This window comes from Peromyscus californicus, unplaced genomic scaffold (assembly GCF_007827085.1).
Source record: "Peromyscus californicus insignis strain IS unplaced genomic scaffold, ASM782708v3 Scaffold_6__1_contigs__length_162567912, whole genome shotgun sequence".
NCBI classification, from domain to species: domain Eukaryota; kingdom Metazoa; phylum Chordata; class Mammalia; order Rodentia; family Cricetidae; genus Peromyscus; species Peromyscus californicus.
In genome coordinates this window covers 138,557,366-138,578,431 of record NW_026294584.1, presented here as the reverse complement: position 1 = coordinate 138,578,431, position 21,066 = coordinate 138,557,366, and the positions used below count along the sequence as shown (strand labels likewise).

Sequence of the window (21,066 nt, the reverse complement as noted above, 5' to 3'; positions counted from 1 at the left end):
GTAGAGGCTGATCTCAGCTGACTATGTAAGGGAAGACTGGCCTTGAACTTCTGATAACTCCTGGCTTCACTTCCTGAGTACTGGGATCACAGCTGTGCATCAGATTGAACAAGAAACAAATTTATTATGTAGCACTAGCTGGCCTGATACTGTCTATGGAGCCCAGGCTAGACTCAAATTCTCAGCAATCCTGGTGCCACCTTGCGTAGCCTTGAGAGGGTATTTTTAGGGCAAAGAAAATGCATGCGCCCATGCCATCGACGGTCTAGGAGTAAGCTCTCATTCAACCACTAAATTTGCCTCAGAGGCAGGGTAAGAATAAGGAGCTGCACCTATTTTTTTAAATTTAAAAACATTAATTGCATTTACGTTGTCTCAGAGGATAACTTGCAGGAGTTGGTTTTCTCCTATGCTTCGGGTCCCAGAGAGGGTAGAATTCAAGTCCTTGGGCTTGGAGGCAGGCACCTTTTCAAGCTGAGCCATCTTGCCTCCCAACGCCTTCAGACAGTGGCTTCCCCCTCCTTCTGATGGCTCTCCTTATTAGTGACTCACACGGATAGAGGGTTGGACTTTCTGAGTTTAGCTTTCCCCCTTCTATCAACCCCTCCCGGCTTTTAAAATAAATCACCTGACTTCGCCGAAAGCTCTGGAACACACCCTTTGGCTGAAAGAGCGAATTAGGCAATCTCAGAATTCCCCATTCCTCTTTTCTCAGAACTCTGGATAGCGGGATCTCTCAGCCCAGGGAGGCTGATGCAGTTCTTGTTTTAAAACCAGAGGGAGCTCTAAGATCAAGACTGAGTGCCCTGTCCTGTCATGCTGTGGTCTCCCAGCCCCCTCTGTTTGGAAACAGGGAATTTCGGAGGAGGACGGGCACACACTCGGGTAGGGAATCCTAGGAGCAGACAGAGCAGGGAGATCGGGAGGAGGTTCCTGCAGAGGCTGACTCCTCGGGAGCCGCCAGGGTCTTCCCAGCATGACCAGTGCCAGGAGAGGAGACTGACCCACTTGTTCCCATCAGCTCCTGAAGGTAACAACTTTAAAACGCGAACCATGAAGAGCAAAGCTTTGATGGAGGAGCAGGGCAAGACAGGGGACCGTGTAGAGCAAGGCTTGGAGCAAAGATGGAGGGTTGGAAGGATCTCAGAACAAGGGCAGAATATAGACACGGTTTTCATATGCTGAACCCCCATCCCAACACCAGCTTCATCTTTCCACATAGCACTGTGTTCAGGGGTAAAAGCAGTTTGTGACAGACTTTTCTGGGAACTATGGGAAGACATCTTTTTTTTTTTTTTAAAGGACAAAGCAAATCAACTTCAGAAAATTAAAATAAGACATATCCTCTTGTTCTGATGTCTCTCAGTCAGCTGTCCCTTTCTCCCTCACTGGTGCCACCCTGCCCCAGCAGGGGCAGCACTTTCCTCCTGATTAGGCTTCCCCCAGTTCCCCAGGCTCGTTCCTCTATCAATGGCCATCGGGACATCTGCAGGAGCACCTGCAATAAGCATGTCACTGAGGCTTGAACGGTAGGGGATTGTTCGGAAAGAGGATGGAACAGTCCCAGGTGGGCGTTCAGGATGGACAGACCTGGGTGGAGCTCACAGAGCTCCAGACCTGCTCAGAGAGCAGCTGATGTGGGGGGCCACAAGCTGGTGGAGGAGAGCACCAAAGACAGGGAGAAACTCGTCATTCATTTGCAGAAGAATTGGTAGATGGCTCGAGGCAGCAAAGGGAGGGGGTAAGATTCAGTCTGGTCTAGGACATTAGCTGAAATGGCATCAGGAGGATGTGAGAGGCCAAGTGGTGACAGTTACTGATGGGAACTTATCTATATGGTATTCTCTCAAAGGTGACACTGAGCCCTGGGTGGCCCCTCAACACCAAAGCAGGTGCCTGTATTTGTTGGATAAAGACAGCCAGGCCAGCCGCCCTTTAGCTCCAAGGTCAGAGGTCCAGAGAGCCAGAGAGCCAGAGAGCCATGGGCAAATCGCCAGAGACGTGGTAAGTGGCCAGGTACCTACAGAAATGTGCATGAACTCCATCTGCACTTTCTTGGACTCTTGCATATTTTTGAGACAGGGTCTCACTTTGTAGCCCAGGCTGGCACGGAACTCACTATCTTTCCTCTGTCCCCAGAGTGTGGGGCTTACACAAAGGCCTGCCATGTGTGGCTTCCCGTTTTTCTCAAGATAGAGCTCAGATCTGAAGCCTGCGTTTTAGCTTTTTATATATTTATTCCAAGTTTAGTCTGTACCGTGGCACATCGGCTGCCTTTTCCTTTGGTCTCCTGCTGACAGATGCCAGGGTTCTGCATGAAGCCATTGGTACCTGCGTTCCCCACTTCTCTGTGGTTCCCCCCTCCAGGTGGTTTGTCCTGTTTTCTGTTTTGGCATCAATTTCTGCTGAGCCTACCATGCATGGGGAGATCCTGTCCCCTAACTATCCTCAGGCGTACCCCAATGAGATCGAGAAAACGTGGGACATAGAAGTTCCAGAAGGGTTTGGGATTCACCTCTACTTCACCCATCTGGACATTGAGCTGTCAGAGAACTGCGAATATGACTCAGTGCAGGTATATTACGAGCATAGGAGGAAGAGAGATGGAAGGGTAGAGGGGGATGGAGGAATGAGAAGCATGTTGGGGGGCAGTGTGGTGTCAAGCTCTCCTATGGGCTGCGGGCATGGCTCAGTGGTAGAGTACTTGCTTTGGATGTACAAGTTCCTGAGTTTGACCCACAGCACTGGGGGCGGGGTGGGGGTTGACACGGAGATCAGGAATAAAGGTTTTATTCTCCCTGTCCATTTTTACTTCTAAATTTGATTCTAATTTTATCTCTTAGATAATCTCAGGAGGTGTTGAGGAAGGGAGACTCTGTGGACAGAAAGTCAGCAAGAACCCCGACTCCCCCATTGTGGAAGACTTTCAAATCCCGTACAATAAAGTCCAGGTGATCTTTAAGTCAGACTTCTCCAACGAAGAACGGTTTACTGGCTTTGCTGCGTATTACGCTGCCATAGGTAAGACCTTATTCTCAGTATATGACATACTGACCCCACTAAAAGATGAGAAGCAGGAAAAATGTATTACACATCTAATACACAGTGTATTAGATGTATTAGTTCTCTCTCTCTTTTTTTTTTTTTTTGAGCTGAGGATCGAACCCAGGGCCTTGCGCTTGCTAGGCAAATGCTCTATCATTGAGCTAAATCCCCAACCCCTCCGTTCTCTCTTGTTCTGAGTCATGGTTTCACTGTGCAGCCCAGGCAGGCCATGTTTCCAACTCTCAAGTCTCCCCGTTCAGTCTGCAGGTATGCGCCACCTCTCCCAAGGCTTGTCTTTAACAAGTATGGACTTGCCCTGGGTCTGTCCATGAATGTCTTGCCTTGGTGAAATGCAAACATTTTATCACGTTAGTGGTGGTAATGGTAATAGATGATAATGGGCAGTAATCTGTTGAGAACCACTGTGAGATGCGTACTGTATCAGAAGGCTTACTTACTTTAACACAATCTTCAGCTCAACCCTACAAGGTAGGTACCATTATCTTCACTTAAGCTAAGGATCTGGTCTCAGCGGCGCAGACCTGTGATCGCGCACACTTGGGAGGCAGAGGCAGGAGACTGTGAATGCAAGATCGGCATGGGCAGCCTGGTAAGAGCCTGTCTCTAAATTAAAAGTGAAAGGGTTGGTGAGGTAGTTCCCTCTGTGAGACGGTTGCCATGCAACCCCATGTTGGAGCCCCAGGGTCCATGTAAAGGTAGGAGTAAACGACTTTATAAGCTTGTCCTCTGACCTTCATATGTGTGCTGCTGCATGCCCCCATCATGCACACACACACACGTACAATAATAATAAAACATAAATACAAATTTAAGCCTGGTGTGGTGGCAAATGCCTTTAAGCCCAGCACTTAGGAGGCAGAGGCAGGCAGATCTCTGTGAGTTTGAGGCCAGCCTGGTCTACAGAGTGAGTTCCAGGACAGCCAGAGCTATGTAGAGAAAGAACCCTCTTCCCCTCCCCTCATTTTTTTTTTTTTTTTAGAGCTGAGGATCGAACCCAGGGCCTTGTGCTTGCTAGGCAACCAAATTTTTTTTTTTTTTCGAGACATGGTTTCTCTGTGTAGCTTTGCGCCTTTTCCTGGAACTCACTTGGTAGCCCAGGCTGGCCTCGAACTCACAGAGATCCGCCTGGCTCTGCCTCCCGAGTGCTGGGATTAAAGGCGTGCGCCACCACCGCCCGGCGACCAAAAATTTTTTTTAAGAAAAAGTAAAAAAGAGGTCTTGGACTTCTGGCATGGTGGCACACACCTGTAATTCTGATACTAAGGAGGTAGAGGCAGAAGAATCAGAAATTCAAGGGCAGTTTGAAATACAAAAGATTCTGTATTTTAAAAAAATCAGAAAAAAGAAGGTTTGGGGCTATAGGTCAGTGACAGAGTGCTTCCTCAGCCTCTGGAAGGCTCTCAGAAACCTCAGGACTGGAGGAAAGTGGAAACAGAGAATGTTAATACTCTGCCAAGAATTGTGTAAGGATGACTATGTGGTACTCCAGTGCACTCGAGTCTTCAGGGCCACGGTCCCTCTACATCTGTCTCCAGGTTAAAATGAAGTTCACACTGCTCTTAGAGTCCAAATGTCATCCAGACTTTACAGTGAGACCAACATCCTGGGAAGTGGTGAAGGTGTAACATCCTTCCCCAGAGGACGTCACTGTCATGTTTACATAGTGTTGTCTCTGTACGGATTTTTTTTTTTTTTTGGTTTTTCGAGGCAGGGTTTCTCTGTAGCTTTGCGCCTTTCCTGGGACTCACTTGGTAGCCCAGGCTGGCCTCGAACTCGCAGAGATCCGCCTGCTTCTGCCTCCCGAGTGCTGGGATTAAAGGCGTGCGCCACCACCGCCCGGCTCTGCACGGATTTTTTTTTTTTTTTTTTTTTTTCGAGACAGGGTTTCTCTGTGTAGCTTTGCACCTTTTCCTGGAACTCACTTGGTAGCCCAGGCTGGCCTCGAACTCACAGAGATCCGCCTGGCTCTGCCTCCCGAGTGCTGGGATTAAAGGCGTGCGCCACCACCGCCCGACTTCTGCACGGATTTTTTATAACCAGACAGAGTTTTTCTGTGTAACCCAGGCTGGCCTTGAACTCCCGATTCTCTTGCTTCAGTCTCCTGGGTACTGGAGTTACAGCATGTGCTAGCTGGGCAGGGTATTGTGTATTTTGTATGCAAGAGAAGTCAGAGGGCTTCTCACAGAGCGAGCTCCTTTACAGCTGTCCAGTGGCAGGACACAGCTCTGAACCATATTTCAGAAAAGTGATCTAGAACGAGACTGTCCTCATAGTATTACAGATTTTAAAATATGGATGGGGCTGGAGAGATGGCTCTGCAGTTGAGGGCACTGGCTGCTCTTGTAGGGCACTAGGGTTCACTTCCCAGCACCCACATGGGCGCCTAAAACTGTTGGTAACTCCAAGTTCAGAGCATCTAACACTCTCTTCTGATCTCAAAGGGCACCAGACATGCATGTAGTGTAAAATACCACATGAAATAAATAAATAAATAGATAGATAGATAGATAGATAGATAGATAAATAAATATTTAAAAGTTGAAATGTTTTAAAATGATTATTTTTAAAACATTTTATTTATTTCATGTGTATAGCTGTTTTGCTAGTTTGTATGTATGTGCACACAGTGCCTGAAGAGTCCAGAAGGTGTTGGATTCCCTGGACTGGAGTTACAGATGGTTGTGAGCTGCCTTGTAGGTGCTGGGAATCGAACCCAGGTCCTCTGGAAGAGCAGCACGTGCTCTTAACCACTGAGCCACATCCCTGCCCCCTCCCAGTTTCTTTTTATTAACATGCTTTAGCTCTACATCATAACGGATTTCACTATGATATTTTCATACTCATACATATTTGTCCAAGCTTGCCCTCAGTACCCTCTCTTGTCCTCTTCTACTGACTTCTTTCTTCTCCCATCTTCTGCTTTTATGTCCTTTTTATGTGTTGATGAGTTTCATTAGGGTCGCCCAAGAGCTTGGTGAGGTGGTTATTTGTGGCAGCACGGGCACTTTACCAGAGGCTACACCATTAAAGAAAATGCCTCTTTCCTCCAGTAATGAATTAGTCACCTATAAATCCTCAGGGACAGGTGGGGCCTCATGAGTCGCTCCTCACTCCATGACAGGATATCGACAGGCACAGTCTTGTGCAGGTAATAACAGCTGCATGAGTCTAAGAGAGCAATGGCCCTGTCACACCTGGAAGACTGCATCCCATGACACTTCCTCTCTTCCTCCAGCTCTTACATTCTTTCTGCCCCCTCTTCCATGATTCTCTCTCTCTCTCTCTCTCTCTCTCTCTCTCTCTCTCTCTCTCTCTCTCTCTCTCTCTCTCTCTCTCTCTCTCTCTTTCTCTTCCTCTCCCTCTCCAAGAAACCATTTTATACTGTAGCCCAGGCTGGCCTTGAGTCCATGTTAGTCCCCTGCTTCAGCTCCCTGAATACTGGCATTACATGCGTGAGCCACCTTCCCTGGCTTTGAGAATATTAAGCAGCAAGCCTTTTCTGTTTTTCCTCATCCCTACAGATTTGGGCTTCACGTCATTCTTCCCTCCAGGGCTTTGTCCTTGACCGTGGATTTTCTGTCCTTGCTGCAGATGTGAATGAATGCACAGATTTCATGGATGTCCCTTGCAGCCACTTCTGCAACAACTTCATTGGTGGTTACTTCTGCTCCTGTCCCCCAGAGTACTTCCTCCATGAAGACATGAGGAATTGTGGAGGTGAGCTTGGCATCAGGAAGTCCCCATGTTCCCTAGGCTTTAGACTGGACCGAGGGCTTACTCCATCCTTCCGGTTTTGATTAGGCTTTCCCTTCAAGTGGCTCCTGTTTTCAGCGATCCATAAACTAACTGGGGGCCTCAGGGGTGGGGGTGAGGGGGAGAAGATGGGAGTATTAGTTTTACGTTGCTGTGAAAGGTGAGATAAACAAAAAGGCGGAATGTTTATTTTGGTTCATGGTTGTAGCAGTTTCGGTCCCTGGTCAGTTGGATCCACTGTTTTGGGGTCTGTGGTGTGGCAGAGCGTCATAGAAGGGAGCCAGGCAGTAGAGCAAAGCGGCTCACCTCAGGGCAGCTGGGAAGTGAAGAGGAAGGGGCAGGGGTACCGGTATCCTTTTCAAGGTCACATACCCCAGGGACCTAGCTTCCTCCTACTAGGCCCTACCTTCTGAGGATACCACTATCTCCCAATTGTCACCAGTCAGTGACCAATCCCTTAGCACCTGTAACTCTGGGAGATATGTAAGATCCAAACCACAGCTTCAGGGTAAAGTTAGTTAAGTGGAAGAGAGGGGTGGGGGAGAGATGGAGAGAGAGAGACAGAGACAGAGAGAGAGGCGCCTGTGAAGAGACTGCCTGAGGCTGTTCATTATTGTGGAAAGTTCCGTCACAAGCAGAGGGACACTGCATAGGCATTGGCTAGCTCTCCTCATGAGCACTGTGGGTCACTGCTCCACGAAGGCTTCATTCAGGGAACAGATCTCGGCCGAACAGAGGACTCCAAGCTTACGACAAGGAACAGAAGAGGGCAGGGACTTCTGTCTGTCCCGACGTTTGATTGGTCCTTTCTCCTTTTTTCTCCTATAGTCAATTGTAGTGGGGATGTATTCACGGCTCTGATTGGGGAGATTTCAAGTCCCAATTATCCCAATCCATACCCGGAGAACTCACGGTGTGAATACCAGATCCTGTTGGAGGAGGGGTTCCAAGTGGTGGTGACCCTTCGGAGGGAAGATTTTGATGTGGGACCAGCTGACTCGGAGGGGAGCTGCCAGGACAGTTTAACTGTGCGTAGCAGATGGTGAACTGGGATTGCTGAGACTTCTGTCCTGCAGCCTTCTTCTCTGTGGTTCAGGGCATGAATCTAGGCCCTTCACATGTTAGGCAAACACCCCACCACAGACTGACAACCTCCTGGTTCACCTCTTCCTCTCCCTCTCAATTAATACTAGTACTGCTCCTTCCTTAAGGAAAGTTTGTTTTGTTTTTGCTTTTGTTTTTGGTTTCTCTGTGTAGCCCTGGCTCTCCTAGAACTCACTCTACAGACCGGGCTGGCCTCGAACTCAGAAATTCGCCTGCCTGTGTGTCCTGAGTGCTGGGATCAAAGGCGTGCATCACCACCTCCCAGTTTAAGGCAGGGTTTTATGTAGCCCTCAAAGCTCTCAAAGCCCCTCCCATCCCAGCCCTTTGAGCTAGGATTACAGATGTTAGCCACTATGCCTAGTGAGATTTCCCCTTCCTTCTTTTCATTCCTCTCTTTCTCTCCCTCTTATTGCTTCCTGAACTGAGGACTGAACCTTCAGCCTCATGCATGCTAGACAAGTACTCTACAACTGAGTTACATTTGCAGCCCTTTTCTATATTTTTTTCCTATTTTTTATTTTGGCACAGATTTTCATTAAGTTGCCCAATCTGACCTTAACTTGTAATCTTCCTGCCTCAGTCTTCCAAGAAGCTGTGATTACAGGCCTCCAGCATCAGGTCCAGCTTTTGAAAATCAAATTATCTTTCCTCCTGCCCATCCTTTTGTTTGTTTGCTTGTTTCTTATTTGATATTGTACCAATCATTTCTCTCATTTTCATCCCCCCCTCATTCCCCTATTTAATTCCTTTAGATTTTCCTCTCTTCTGATTTTATTATATTGTTTCCTTTCAGTTTGCTGCAAAAAATCAACAGTTTGGTCCTTACTGTGGCAATGGATTCCCTGGGCCACAAACTATCGAAACCCACAGTAATACCCTTGATATTGTCTTTCAAACTGATCTAACAGGGCAAGAAAAGGGCTGGAAGCTTCGTTACCATGGAGACCGTGAGTAACTAAAAGTGCCTTTTTGATTGGTGATACTGAATTCTTTGGATGTGTAGAATCAAAACAAATAGACTGTTGTTTGGTTAGTAATCTTTTAACTAGTCTTGAAAGTGCAGACAACAGGGATGGGGAGCAGCTAGTTAGTGGCATCATATTCTTTTACACATCTGCCACATTGGAATTTAGGCAATGGAAGGTTTTAGGGGGTATGAGAACGGGACGGGGAGATGGGTCAGCGTGTAAGAGGATTTGCTGGGCAGGCATGAGGCTCTGAGTTTGGATCCTTGTACCACAAAAAAAAAAAAAAAAAAAAAAAAAAAAAATCTAAGCATAACCACGTGTTTGGGAGTGGGTGGGCAGAGGAAGGGGAATCAGTGGGTCTTGGTGATCAGCTAGCCTGGGCAGAAATGGCAAGCTCCAGGTGCAGTGAGATACCTCATCTTAAGAGGGTAAGGCAGAGAGTGATTGATTGAGCAGGCACCCAGGGTCCTCCTCTGGCCTCTACATTGGTACGCCAGTCCCTCGACCCATGCACAGAAAGTGTGAGAATGTCTGGGGATGGTATCACACAGCTAGAAGTCCAGCACTGGAGAAGGAGAGAATTACTACAAGTCTGAGACCAGCCTGGGCTACACTGCAAGTTCCAGTCTAGCCTAGGGTATACAGAGAGAGACCTTCTCTCAAAAAAAAAAAAAGTAAGAATTATGTAAAATAGCACACAGTTTCCAACTGCTTTGTAAAACCTTATTTTTGTTCTCTCCAAGCAATCCCTTGTCCCAAAGAATTCAGTGCCAATTCTGTTTGGGAGCCTGAAAAGGCAAAATATGTGTTTAAAGATGTGGTGAAGATATCCTGTGTGGACGGATTTGAAGTTGTGGAGGTAAAGGACTGTTTAGGTTTCTCCCTAGTCTCTGGCTCCAGATCAGATATCTGAGCGTGTGAGGTTGTTGCTGCCTGATCAAGATATTAACACCTCAACCATAGAGGGAATGGCTGGAGGTTGTCCATCCTTCCTGTGAGGTCTGGAGCTCTTGGGCCACTTTGCCCTCTCAGTCTTCCAGGGAAGGGAGCTGACATGCTGGAGTAGAGCTGTCTTCCAGCCCCAGCTCCTGGGTGCTCAGGGTTCTTCTTCTAAAGATGCTCTAAGCCTCTTTTGATGAGGACTTCTTATTGATCCAAGGCCAGAGATCAATTTCATTATTGGATTTAATTTTCCATATGCTTTTATAAATTAATGTTGATGTCTGTTTTTCTCCAGGGAAATGTTGGCTCAACATTCTTCTATTCTACTTGTCAAAGCAATGGACAGTGGAGCAATTCCAGACTAGAATGTCAGCGTAGGTGTCTCTTCAAAGTGGAACTTCTCTTTCTCCTCCCAAAGGGAACTGAATAATCGACACATCAAAATTCAAATGCATGGTTTCCTTCTAGGCTTGCGAGAGACTAGCTTGTGTTTTCTGAAGGAAAGCCTGTTATGGAGGATTGTCTAGCCTTTGTCTAGTCCTAGGCCAATTAGACTAACATGCTTCTTTTAAAGAAGGGGGCAATGGAATATGTAGTCGATAGCTCTAAGGAAGTGTATTCTGGGATCACGCAAGAGCCTCTGCCAACCAGAGAACTAGGTTCCTCCTGGCCTTTTTCAAGGGCCGTCAGGACTGGCAGGTCTCAGGGGGCTGGAGAGATGGGCTGGAGAAGATGCCACAAAAGAGCTGGTACTGAAAGATTTATCATGGGTGTGATTATGGATGTGGCTGAGGAAGAGGGAGGATGGAATGGGTCCCTAACTCTTCCTGGGAGGAAGTGACTGTCCTGACTATGCATTTCCCCGCTTCCTCCTGTAGCTGTGGACTGTGGTATTCCAGAACCCATTCAGAATGGTAGAGCTGACGATCCAGAAAATACCCTATTCGGTTCTGTCATTCGCTACTCGTGTGAAGAGCCACATTACTATATGGAGCACGAAGAACATGGTGGTAGGTCTCTTCTAATAGAAGAAGAGAGAGGGGAGGAGTGTGAATGAGTTGGAGGGGGATTGCCACTTTCTCTCTGGTTGGAGAGAGTTTGTAGAGAAGTGAGAAAGAACAAACACTGTCATCCTTTTCGCTTAGTCTAAGGACACAGTTAGTTTTCAGGGTTGGGTATGTTTTCAGGGATCATTCATAGGGGATCATAGAGGCCACTACTTGGTGTCACAGCTGCAGCAGGAATTCCTTTACAGCATCCATTTCATGTGGCTATCTGACTTTGGACCAGTTATTGTAGATGGAAGTTTCTATGTCCAGCCAGCAGTTCCCAAATACCTGGCAGCCACTTCCCGAATAATTGACTTAGAGGCTTAATATTACTTATAAGTGCTCGGCCAGTAGCTCAGGCTTATTACTAACTAGCTCTTACACTTAAATTAACCCATAATTCTTATCTATGTTTAGCTATGTGCCTTGGTACCTTTTCTCAGTATGGCATTCTCATCTTGCCTCCTCTGTGTCTGGCTGGTGACTCCTGAATCCACCCTTCCTCTTCCTGCACTTTTTTTTTTTTTTTTGTTTTGAGACAGGGTTTATCTGTGTAGTTTTGGTGCTTGTTCTGGAACTCACCCTGTAGACCAGGCTGGCCTCGAACTCACAGAGATCCGCCTGGCTCTGCCTCCTGAGTGCTGGGATTAAAGGCCGCCTGGCTTCTTCCCAGCATTCTTAGTTTAGTCACCTCTCCTATACTTCCTGCCTGGCTACTGGCCAATCAGCATTTTATTAAACCAATTCGAATGACAAATAATTATAGTGTACAAGAGAATTATTTCACAGCAGGTTATTTCCTATAAAATCCCCAGGAGGGCAGGCATGGTGATGGAGGTTTGTAATCCTAGCACTTGAAAGGTAGGAGTTGGTCAAGGGGAGCCTGGGCTATCCTCCCCCTAGCGCCAGCTCTCCTTCACTTTTACTTTTTGAAATGGAGTTTCACATAGCCCAGGATGGCTTTGCCTTTTCTATGTAGCAGAGGCTGGCCTGGATCTTCCTGCTTCCACCTCCTAAGTACGGGATTAGAGGCCAGTGCCATCATTCCTGGGTGAAGGTTCTTTTCTAGCTGATGTGATGTGGTTCCTTCATCAATGTCCAGAGGAGTTTGCATAAACAGAGAATGGTGGAGAGATGCGCTGAGTGACCTGTGTTCCTTGTGTTATTCCAGGACTGTATCGCTGCGCTGCTAATGGGAGCTGGGTGAATGACGAACTGGGTATAGAGCTGCCGAAATGTGTCCCAGGTAACCTGGGCTGTGGTGTGGGTAGAGACCATAGCTGTACAATGCAGGGAGCAGGTATCCCGTGAAAATAGCTGTGACCCTCCCAGGCAGGACTTAATCCTGGCCTCCCAGAGTTCAGCACAGTGAAGTGGTATTAACACTGGGCTGTGGAACTGCTTCAACAGTATCAACTCAGGCTGACTTGAAAGGGAATTGGAAAGTCTGCCAACATCAACAGTTGGTGTCCCATTAGTCATTAGGGAAAAGCAGATTAAAACTACACTAGCAGAGCCGGGCCTGGTGGCATGCACCTGTAATCCAGCCTCAGGATGCTGACGGGATTGTGAGACCAATCTGGACTACATATTGAGATCCCCTGACACCCTCTAGACAAGGGCTTCATCTGAACATCATCTGGAGGTAGAAAGCCTGCTTCCACAGTCTGTGTGAAGTTAAGAGTTTCTAAGCATTAGCCTCTAGTCAGGTCTCTGGCCTCATGTGCTAAGCCTGGGCATGAAGTATGCCTCAGAAGGGCTGTGAGTCAAACTGTGGACAGTGTGAAAGACTAGCTCATCTGGATTCAGTCATTCACACAAGTCTCCTATTTAGCCAATCTCAACCATAAGCCTGTTTGTCACTGGCAAAGGAGATGTTTAAGTGAGGCTAGGTATTTTAGTTAGGGTTTCTTTTTTTTTTTTTTTTTTTTTTTGGTTTTTCGAGACAGGGTTTCTCTGTGTAGCTTTGCGCCTTTCCTGGAACTCACTTGGTAGCCCAGGCTGGCCTCGAACTCACAGAGATCCGCCTGCCTCTGCCTCCCGAGTGCTGGGATTAAAGGCGTGAGCCACCACCGCCCGGCTTAGTTAGGGTTTCTATTGCTGTGAAGAGACACCATGGCCACAGCAACTCTTGTAAAGGAAAACATTTAATTAGATGGCTTGCTTACAGTTTCAGAGGTTCAGCCAGTTATCATCATGGTGGGATATGGTGGCTTGCAGGCAGACATGGTGCTGGAGAGGTAACTGAGAATTCTACATCTTGATCCACACCAACAGGAATAACCTGAGCATATGAGACCTCAAAGCCCCCCCCCCCCACACACACACAACTCCAGTGACACACTTCCTCCAACAAGGCCACACCTACTCCAACAAAGCCACACCTCCTAATAGTGCCATTCCCTATGAGCTTATGGGGGCCAATTACATTCAAACCATCACACTAGGGTAAGTCAGATGTGGAGGTAGTTGACCAAATGACATTGATTAAAGACATGCTGGAGAACTCTGCCACCCATTGGGTCCAGCGGTTGAGTGGCTGAGTTTTCCAGAGGTCAGCGTCGTTTCCTGCATCTCCCTATCTCGTTCTTATTCCTTTCTAGTATGTGGAGTACCCACGGAGCCCTTTAAAGTACAGCAGAGGATATTCGGAGGATACCCCGCGAAGATTCAAAGTTTTCCCTGGCAAGTCTTCTTTCAGTACCCATGGGCTGGTGGGGCTCTTATTGATGAGTACTGGGTGCTGACGGCTGCTCACGTTGTGGAGGGAATCTCCGACCCATCTATGTATGTTGGGTCCACAACTGTGAAAATGGAACATCTGGAAAATGGCCAGAAGCTCACCACCGAACGTGTGATTATTCATCCAGGCTGGAAAGCAGGGGATGATCTGGACACACGGACAAATTTTGACAATGACATCGCACTGGTGAAGCTGAAAGACCCCGTGAAAATGGGGCCCACTGTCTCCCCCATCTGCCTGCCAGGCACCACCTCGGAGTACGAGCCCTCAGAGGGGGACCTGGGACTGATCTCAGGGTGGGGCCGAACAGAGAGGAGATACAATGTTATCCATCTCAGAGGGGCAAAGTTACCTGTCACCTCTTTGGAGAAGTGCCAGCAGGTTAAAGAGGAGAATCCCAAAGCGAGGGCAGAAGCCTATGTTTTCACTAGTAACATGATCTGTGCTGGAGAGAAAGGTGTTGACAGCTGTCAGGGGGACAGTGGTGGGGCTTTTGCTTTGCAGGACCCCAATGTAAAGGTCCCTAAGTTCTATGCAGCAGGCCTGGTGTCCTGGGGGAAGAAGTGTGGGACCTATGGAATCTACACGAAGGTGAAGAACTACATGGGCTGGATACTGCAAACCATGCAGGAGTATAGTGTCCCCAGCGAGGACTAATGCATACACACCACCAGCCCCGCCAAGGGAAACACACTGTTCTCAGATCCTTCTGATAACCCACTGTCTCACAATGATGCAGAGAAGATGCAGGAGTACCATTAACATTGAACTTGATGGTCAAGATACCCGGATGGAGGGAGGGTCTGATCACAGACCTGCGTTGATGATTCAGTTGTGAATTCCTGTCTGTTCTTGGTAACAACATGGCAGAGGCCCTTCTGTCTTGCACGATTCTACAGGGATATCTTAATTCCCCCCACTTCTTTTATCTGTTTGAGATTCCATTTATAATCCTTGGAGTCCTTTATTTACTTACAATAAAGCATGTTTCTTTCGAGGCCAGCCTGGGCTACCAAGTGAGTTCCAGGAGAGGTGCAAAGCTACACAGAGAAACCCTGTCTCGAAAAACCAAAAAAAAAAAAGCATGTTTCTAATCTGATTCTGGCTGACTTCAGGGCCACGGGAGAGGGAAGTGACAGGGCATCTTGTCATGGAACTCAGACACCGACAGCTCATCTTTAACCATCATGCAAACAGGGAATTCAGCCTTTCTTCTTTCCAACTGAGACTCACTGAGTATCGTTAAGTTAGAATAGTTTTCCTTTGTGAGTTGTCTCAACGTGTCCCCTTGAAATTAATTTTCTTGTAATATTCCTTTGTATCACACAATGTAATGACAGTAAGAATCGAACATTCTTCATCTGCTTTTTGGTTTTTGTTTTTGTTTTTGTTTTTTTTTGGTAGTTTTGATCAATTTGTCAGTTAGGTAGCAAATTGGACTGCACTCTGTGACAAAATGTGACAGGCAAAAGTTTAGAGAGAGCTTCCCCGACTCTCTGTAGGGAAGAAAGCTGGAAACAGTGAAATCTCTTCCCCCAGGACTTCTGGTGACAAACAGCCATGGAGGAAGGGTTTTGTGTGTGACAAGATCTCACTATGTTCTTAGAACACGGGCTTAGAACTCACTAAGGGGCTGGAATTTATTGTTCCCTTGCCTCAGTCTCCCCAAGTGCTAGGATTACAGGTCTGTGCCAACACATCTAGTCTGTATGCATTGACGTGCTGTGCTGAGCATCAGATCCAAAGGCCCCACAGGCTAAGCAAGTGCTCTACCCCTGGGATATGAGATACACTCCAGCCCTGAAACACAGCATTTTTTTTTAAATGTTAGGGCAGTAGCTCTCAACCTGTGGGTCGTGACCATGGGAAAACACATTTCTGGTGTCTATAAGTTTATTTTTATTTCATTACACTCGTAACTGTAATTTTGCTGCTGAGTGTGTCTCAGTTCCTAAAACCATCAGAAATAAGTGTTTTCTGATAGTTTTGGCCCACAGGTTGAGAACCGCTGTGGTGATACAGTCTTATATAACCTACATATATATATATATATATATATATATATATATATATATATATATATATATATATATATATATATATATCTGGCCTCAGATGAACTACATAGCAAAGGATGACCTTGAACTTCTGACCCTCCTGCTTCCACTTTCTGAGTGCTGGGGTTACCAGTGTACACTACTGGGCCTGGTTTGTGTGGTGCTGAGGATTGAACTCAAGGCTTCATGAATGATAGGCAAACACTGCCAACTGAGTTACAGCCCCAGCAGAAACACAGCAGTTTAAATGCTGAAAACGGGGGTCTGTCCTGTTTTCATGAGAGTCAAGGGTTGAGAATAAGAGTTCAGGGCTGGGAAAGGCAAGCTTGACAAAATCTGAGATCCATTCCGGATCTGTGGAAGGCAAGAACTCTGACCTCCACACACAGTGTGCCTAGGTGTGACCAGTTTGACACACATAATACATTCATACAGACATGCACATATATTCATGTATATATTCATAATATATATTCATCTGTATCCACACACACAAATAATAAATGGGGCGGGGGAAGGAACTGGATATGGTGGTGTGTGCCTTATGGCTCAGCACTTGGGGAGGCAGAGGCAGGGGGATCTCTGGGCATTTGAGGCTAGCCTGGTCCACATAGCAAATTCCAGGCCAGCTAGAGCTACATAGTGAGACCCTGTCTCAAGACAAAATAGAAATAATAATGATAATAAAAAAATTAAAAGAAGGGTCTGTGAGATGGCTAGGTGGGTAAAGGCACCCGCCAGGCCTGACTGCTTGAGTTTGATCCCCAAGACCCACACGGTGGAAGGAGAGGACCAACTCCCACAAGCTGTCCTCTGACTTCCATATGTGAGCCCTGGTGTGCACATGCACAACAGCAGACACACACACACACACACACACACACACACACACACACACACACACACGACACACACGCACGCACCTCACGCACATGCACTCATACGTAATTTAAAATGATGATATGGATGGAGGTTTACCTCAGCCGTATAGTGCTTGCCTAGCATGCACAAGGCTCTGAGTTCAATCCCCAGCCCCAAAGAAAAAGAAAACAAAACAAAACAAAAAACCAAAAAGAATAAGAATCTGGGGTGGGGGCAGGGCTCGGGCCTGTCTGCTGTGAGAGGTGGCTTTCAGAACCGTTTGCCAGAGTGAGCGGGAGTGTGTCTGGAGCTTATCACGAAAGGACTCTGATCTTGCAGAGGGAAAAACAGTTAAGTTCAAAAGTTCACTTTGCCTGAAGGGTAAACACATGGCCAGTTAACCAGAATTACGAAACAGCCTGCAGGCCTGGCGGCCTGTAACCCCAGCTACTTAGGGAGCTGAAGCAGGAGGATTTTGAGCACCGGTCCAGGCAGGCTTCCAGAGTGAGTTCAAAGCCAGCTTGTGTTACAGTTAGACTCTAGACCTTGTCTCATAAAGCAAAACACAACAAACAAACAAACAAACAACAACAAATTTCTGAGAGACAGGGCTGGAGAGATGGCTCAGAGGTCAAGAGGCTGCTCTTCCAGAGGTCCTGGGTTCAATTCCCAGCACCTACATGGCAGCTCATGACTGTCTGTAATTCCTGTTCCAGGGACCTGATGACCTCTTCTGTCTTCCTCCAGCACTAGGCACACACGTGATGCACAGACATACATGCAGACAAAACATGCATACATATAAAATAAATAAAAATGAAATTAAAAATGTTGAATTCGACTCCATAGAAAACAACTGAGAAGAGTGATCTGTGACAGAGCATTTCCTTTCTTTTTTTTTTTTTTTGGTTTTTCGAGACAGGGTTTCTCTGTGTAGCTTTGCGCCTTTCCTGGAACTCACTTGGTAGCCCAGGCTGGCCTCGAACTCACAGAGATCCGCCTGGCTCTGCCTCCCGAGTGCTGGGATTAAAGGCGTGCGCCACCACCGCCCGGCCTGCATTTCCTTTCTTTTGATGTTTGAGATAACAGCAAAAAAATGAACTATGACTCTGAGACTGGTGTTTTGCCTGCATGGGCGTCTGTGTGAGGGGGTTGGATCCCCTGGAACCTGAGCTGCAGATGGTTGTGAGTTCCCATGTGGGTGCTGGAGATTGAACCCGGGTCCTCTGGAAGAGTAGTCAGTGCTCTTAACCACTGAGTCATCTCTCCAGCCTGAGACTTTTTTTTTTTTGGGACAGGGTCTCATGTAGTCCGAGATGGCCTCTGACTTCCTATATAGCCAAGGACACTGAGCTTCTGCTCCTCTTATCTCAGTCTCCCAGGTGTGTGCATCACCACATCTGGCTTTAAGACTGACAACAGGCTGGGTGTGGTGGCACACGCCTTTAGTCCCAGCACTCGGGAGGCAGATCCAGGCAGATCTCTGTGAGTTCGAGGCCAGCCTGGTCTACAGACTGAGTTCCAGGACAGGCTCCAAAGCTACAGAGAGAAACCCTGTCTCGAAAATGAAAGAAAAGACTGACAATGGGAAAGTTGACATGCTCCCAGTGACACACTCCAGCTTGGGCTTTTAACCCTTGCTCCTGAGCTGAGGTGCCTGTGAGAGAATTCCCTCCTTGCTGGCAAGGGTGGTGGTGTAGGCTTATCACCCCAGCCTCCTCCTCCTGAGAGGCTGGGGTAGAAGGCTCCCAAGTTCAAGGCCAGCCTGGGCTACAGCATAAGTTCAAGTCCAACCCAGGCAACTTAGTGAGACCATATCAAAATAGCAGGGAGAGGGCAGACACAAGGCCACATGATCTGAATACCTGAGTTCATCCACAAGATGTAGAAGATCATTTACTCCTGCAAATCATTCTCTGTCTTCAGGGTAATGTAGGGTCCTTAGATCACTCCAAATGACCAGAAGACACCCATATGCAATTGCAAAAAGCAGATTTATTCTGGAGAAAAACCAGCATGTGCCCAAAATGGTTTCGACTCCAGGGGAGGGTAAGGCAGCCCCTTTTAAGTCTGCTTAGGGGAATTCCAGCTGTGGTTAAGTGTACTTCGAAGTGATTGGGTATAGACACTTACTGATACAGGAATCATTTTATGATTGGCTCATGACATCTGGTCAGCAACTGTGGTTGTGATGTCAGGGGTCTGTCTGCCATGCTAGGGGTCTGTCTGATGAAAATAGCAAGAACAGTTCCTGATTGGTTGCCAGACTGGACGTACTTCCTGAGGGTCTAGTTGAAGCCAGACATGAGTCAACATAGGGGTAATATAGGGCAGAGGTCTTAGCAAACTGGCCCCTGGAAAAATTAACTGGCGCTGGTCCCTCTAGTAGTTTGAATGTAATTGGCCCCCATAATCTCATAGGGAGAGGCATTAATAGGAGGTATGATTTGTTGGAGTGGGTATGGCCTTGTTGGAAGAAGTGTGTCATTGTAGGGGTGGATTTTGAAGTTTCTTGCTGTGGAATAATCCTTTTGTACACTGTGAAAATGTTTTACTCTCATTGTTAATAAAAAGCTGACTGGCCAATAGCTAGGCAGAATTTTTGGGGCAGAGGGAATGCTGGGAAGAAGAGTAGAGTCTAAGGAGTTGTGAGCCAGACTCAGAAGAAGCAACATGGGGAAGTTCATAGATGAGGTAAATGGACCTGGGGCACCACATAGATGAATAGAAATGGGTTGATTTAAGTTGTTAGAGCTGGCTGGAGACAAACCTAAGCTATTGGCCAAGGGGAGCCAGCTGGCAGGACAAAAAAAATTCCACCTACAAATGGCATTCCAATGTGGTGCAATGCCATATATATCCATATAAAAACCTAAAAAAGCTTAAGAAAAGGTTCCAAACACACAAAAATGGAGCCTATCGTGGCTTCCTAGTCTCATGTCTCTCATGCCCAGACACTGCCTGTGGGCTTGAGGAGTCCCGCCAGCATGTCACCAAGCTGCATGGTGGATTTAAGTTTTGCTCATGCAGACAGTAAATATTACAGATACACAGTAAAGATAGATCCAGACAGAAAAAAACCCTCTCTAAATGGGTTATAATATATTTAAAAATGTACATAGGACTGGGAGAGAAAAAGAGAAACGATATGGATAGTCATAGAAAAAAAAGTTTAAAAGTAATAAAGTCCTTAAGATAGGAATAAAGTAATAAAAATATAATAAGCCACATAAAGATGGGAAATACACAGAGAGCCTGAATCCTGTATGTTATTGTGTTGCCTTTGAATTTTCTGATTGCTGATGAAGGAACAACAGCTGCTAGACACATTGGATTATGGAAACTGCTGGATTAAACCAACCTATATATTGAAAAATGTCTTGATTTCAAAATGGAAGTCAAAAGACATGTTGCTTTAAGGAAGAGGTTATGTTTTTGTTCCCATAGAAAATGAAAGGCTGTGGATTCACTCAAGGTTGAAGGCAATCAGGTTTGATCAGGGAAGACCCCAGGAAAATCCAGGATACAAACATAAAGAAATAAACCTTAAAGAAAAAACCCTACAAAACATGTAGCATGTATTTTACCTGCTCAAACATAAAACAAAATATTATCTTTGCCTAACTTGTGTACAACACACAGTCTATACTTGTATTAATACAGATATGTATGCTACCTTTAAAAGTTTATGTATTTTCAGGCCAGGTGGTGGTGGTGCATGCCTTTAATCCCAGCACTTGGGAGGCAGAGGCAGACAGACGGATCTCAGTGAGTTTGAGGTCAGCCTGGTCTGCAGAGCGAGATCCAGGACAGGCACCAAAACTACACAGAGAAACCCTGTCTCCAAACCAAAAAAGAAAAAACAAAGTTTAAATATTTTCAGAACAAAGGGACCAGACACCAATGAAAATGAATGACCCAGGTGATCCAGCATCTCAAAATGACTCTATTACAGTCTCCTCAGAGTTCTGCATTCAAAGCAGCTTCAAGGCTGCTGGTTGAGATGGTCTAGCCTTACAGACTACTCCAGCCAAGACTTAACTATTATTCTGATTTTCTCAAGGTTCCCACAAAGATGCCAGCACCCCCAAACAACAGGAATCAGTCTAAAAAATCAATGCCTATATTCACAAAAGATGAGTTATGAGTATTTGTTATCATTTAAGGGAGTTTGGTTATAAGTTGTTATTGGTCATAGTAAAAAAAAGCTAAACAAAATAGTTGAATTCAAAGATCTCTTTCTAAAGGAAAAAGGAGGATATGATATAGGAATGATAGGAAAAAGGGTAGACTATTGAATCTGCTTAATCCAGAAACAACTATTGATCTCAAAATATTTTACATTGGAATGGATATTGGTTTATTGATACACATTTAAAGTTAATTTTGTTATACTGTATGTATGTTTCTACTCTTGTTTGGGATATTGTTTCTATGCAGCTCATTTAAAAATGTAATGTTTAGGCCGGGCGGTGGTGGCGCACGCCTTTAATCCCAGCACTCGGGAGGCAGAGCCAGGCGGA

At 46.4% G+C, this 21,066-nt stretch overlaps 1 protein-coding gene across 1 annotated transcript; it reads left to right on the top strand.

The window, feature by feature from the left end:
* Window positions 1-752: 752 nt before the first annotated feature.
* On the top strand, window positions 753-14,627 carry C1s (complement C1s). The gene is made up of 12 exons (XM_052721283.1): window positions 753-1,030; window positions 1,853-2,004; window positions 2,368-2,575; window positions 2,844-3,021; window positions 6,658-6,783; window positions 7,648-7,847; window positions 8,717-8,870; window positions 9,635-9,750; window positions 10,129-10,207; window positions 10,712-10,843; window positions 12,054-12,128; window positions 13,486-14,627. Exons 2-12 carry the CDS (start codon window positions 1,982-1,984, stop codon window positions 14,280-14,282), a joined length of 2,088 nt encoding a protein of 695 aa, XP_052577243.1. The 5' UTR covers window positions 753-1,030; window positions 1,853-1,981; the 3' UTR covers window positions 14,283-14,627.
* Window positions 14,628-21,066: the final 6,439 nt, after the last annotated feature.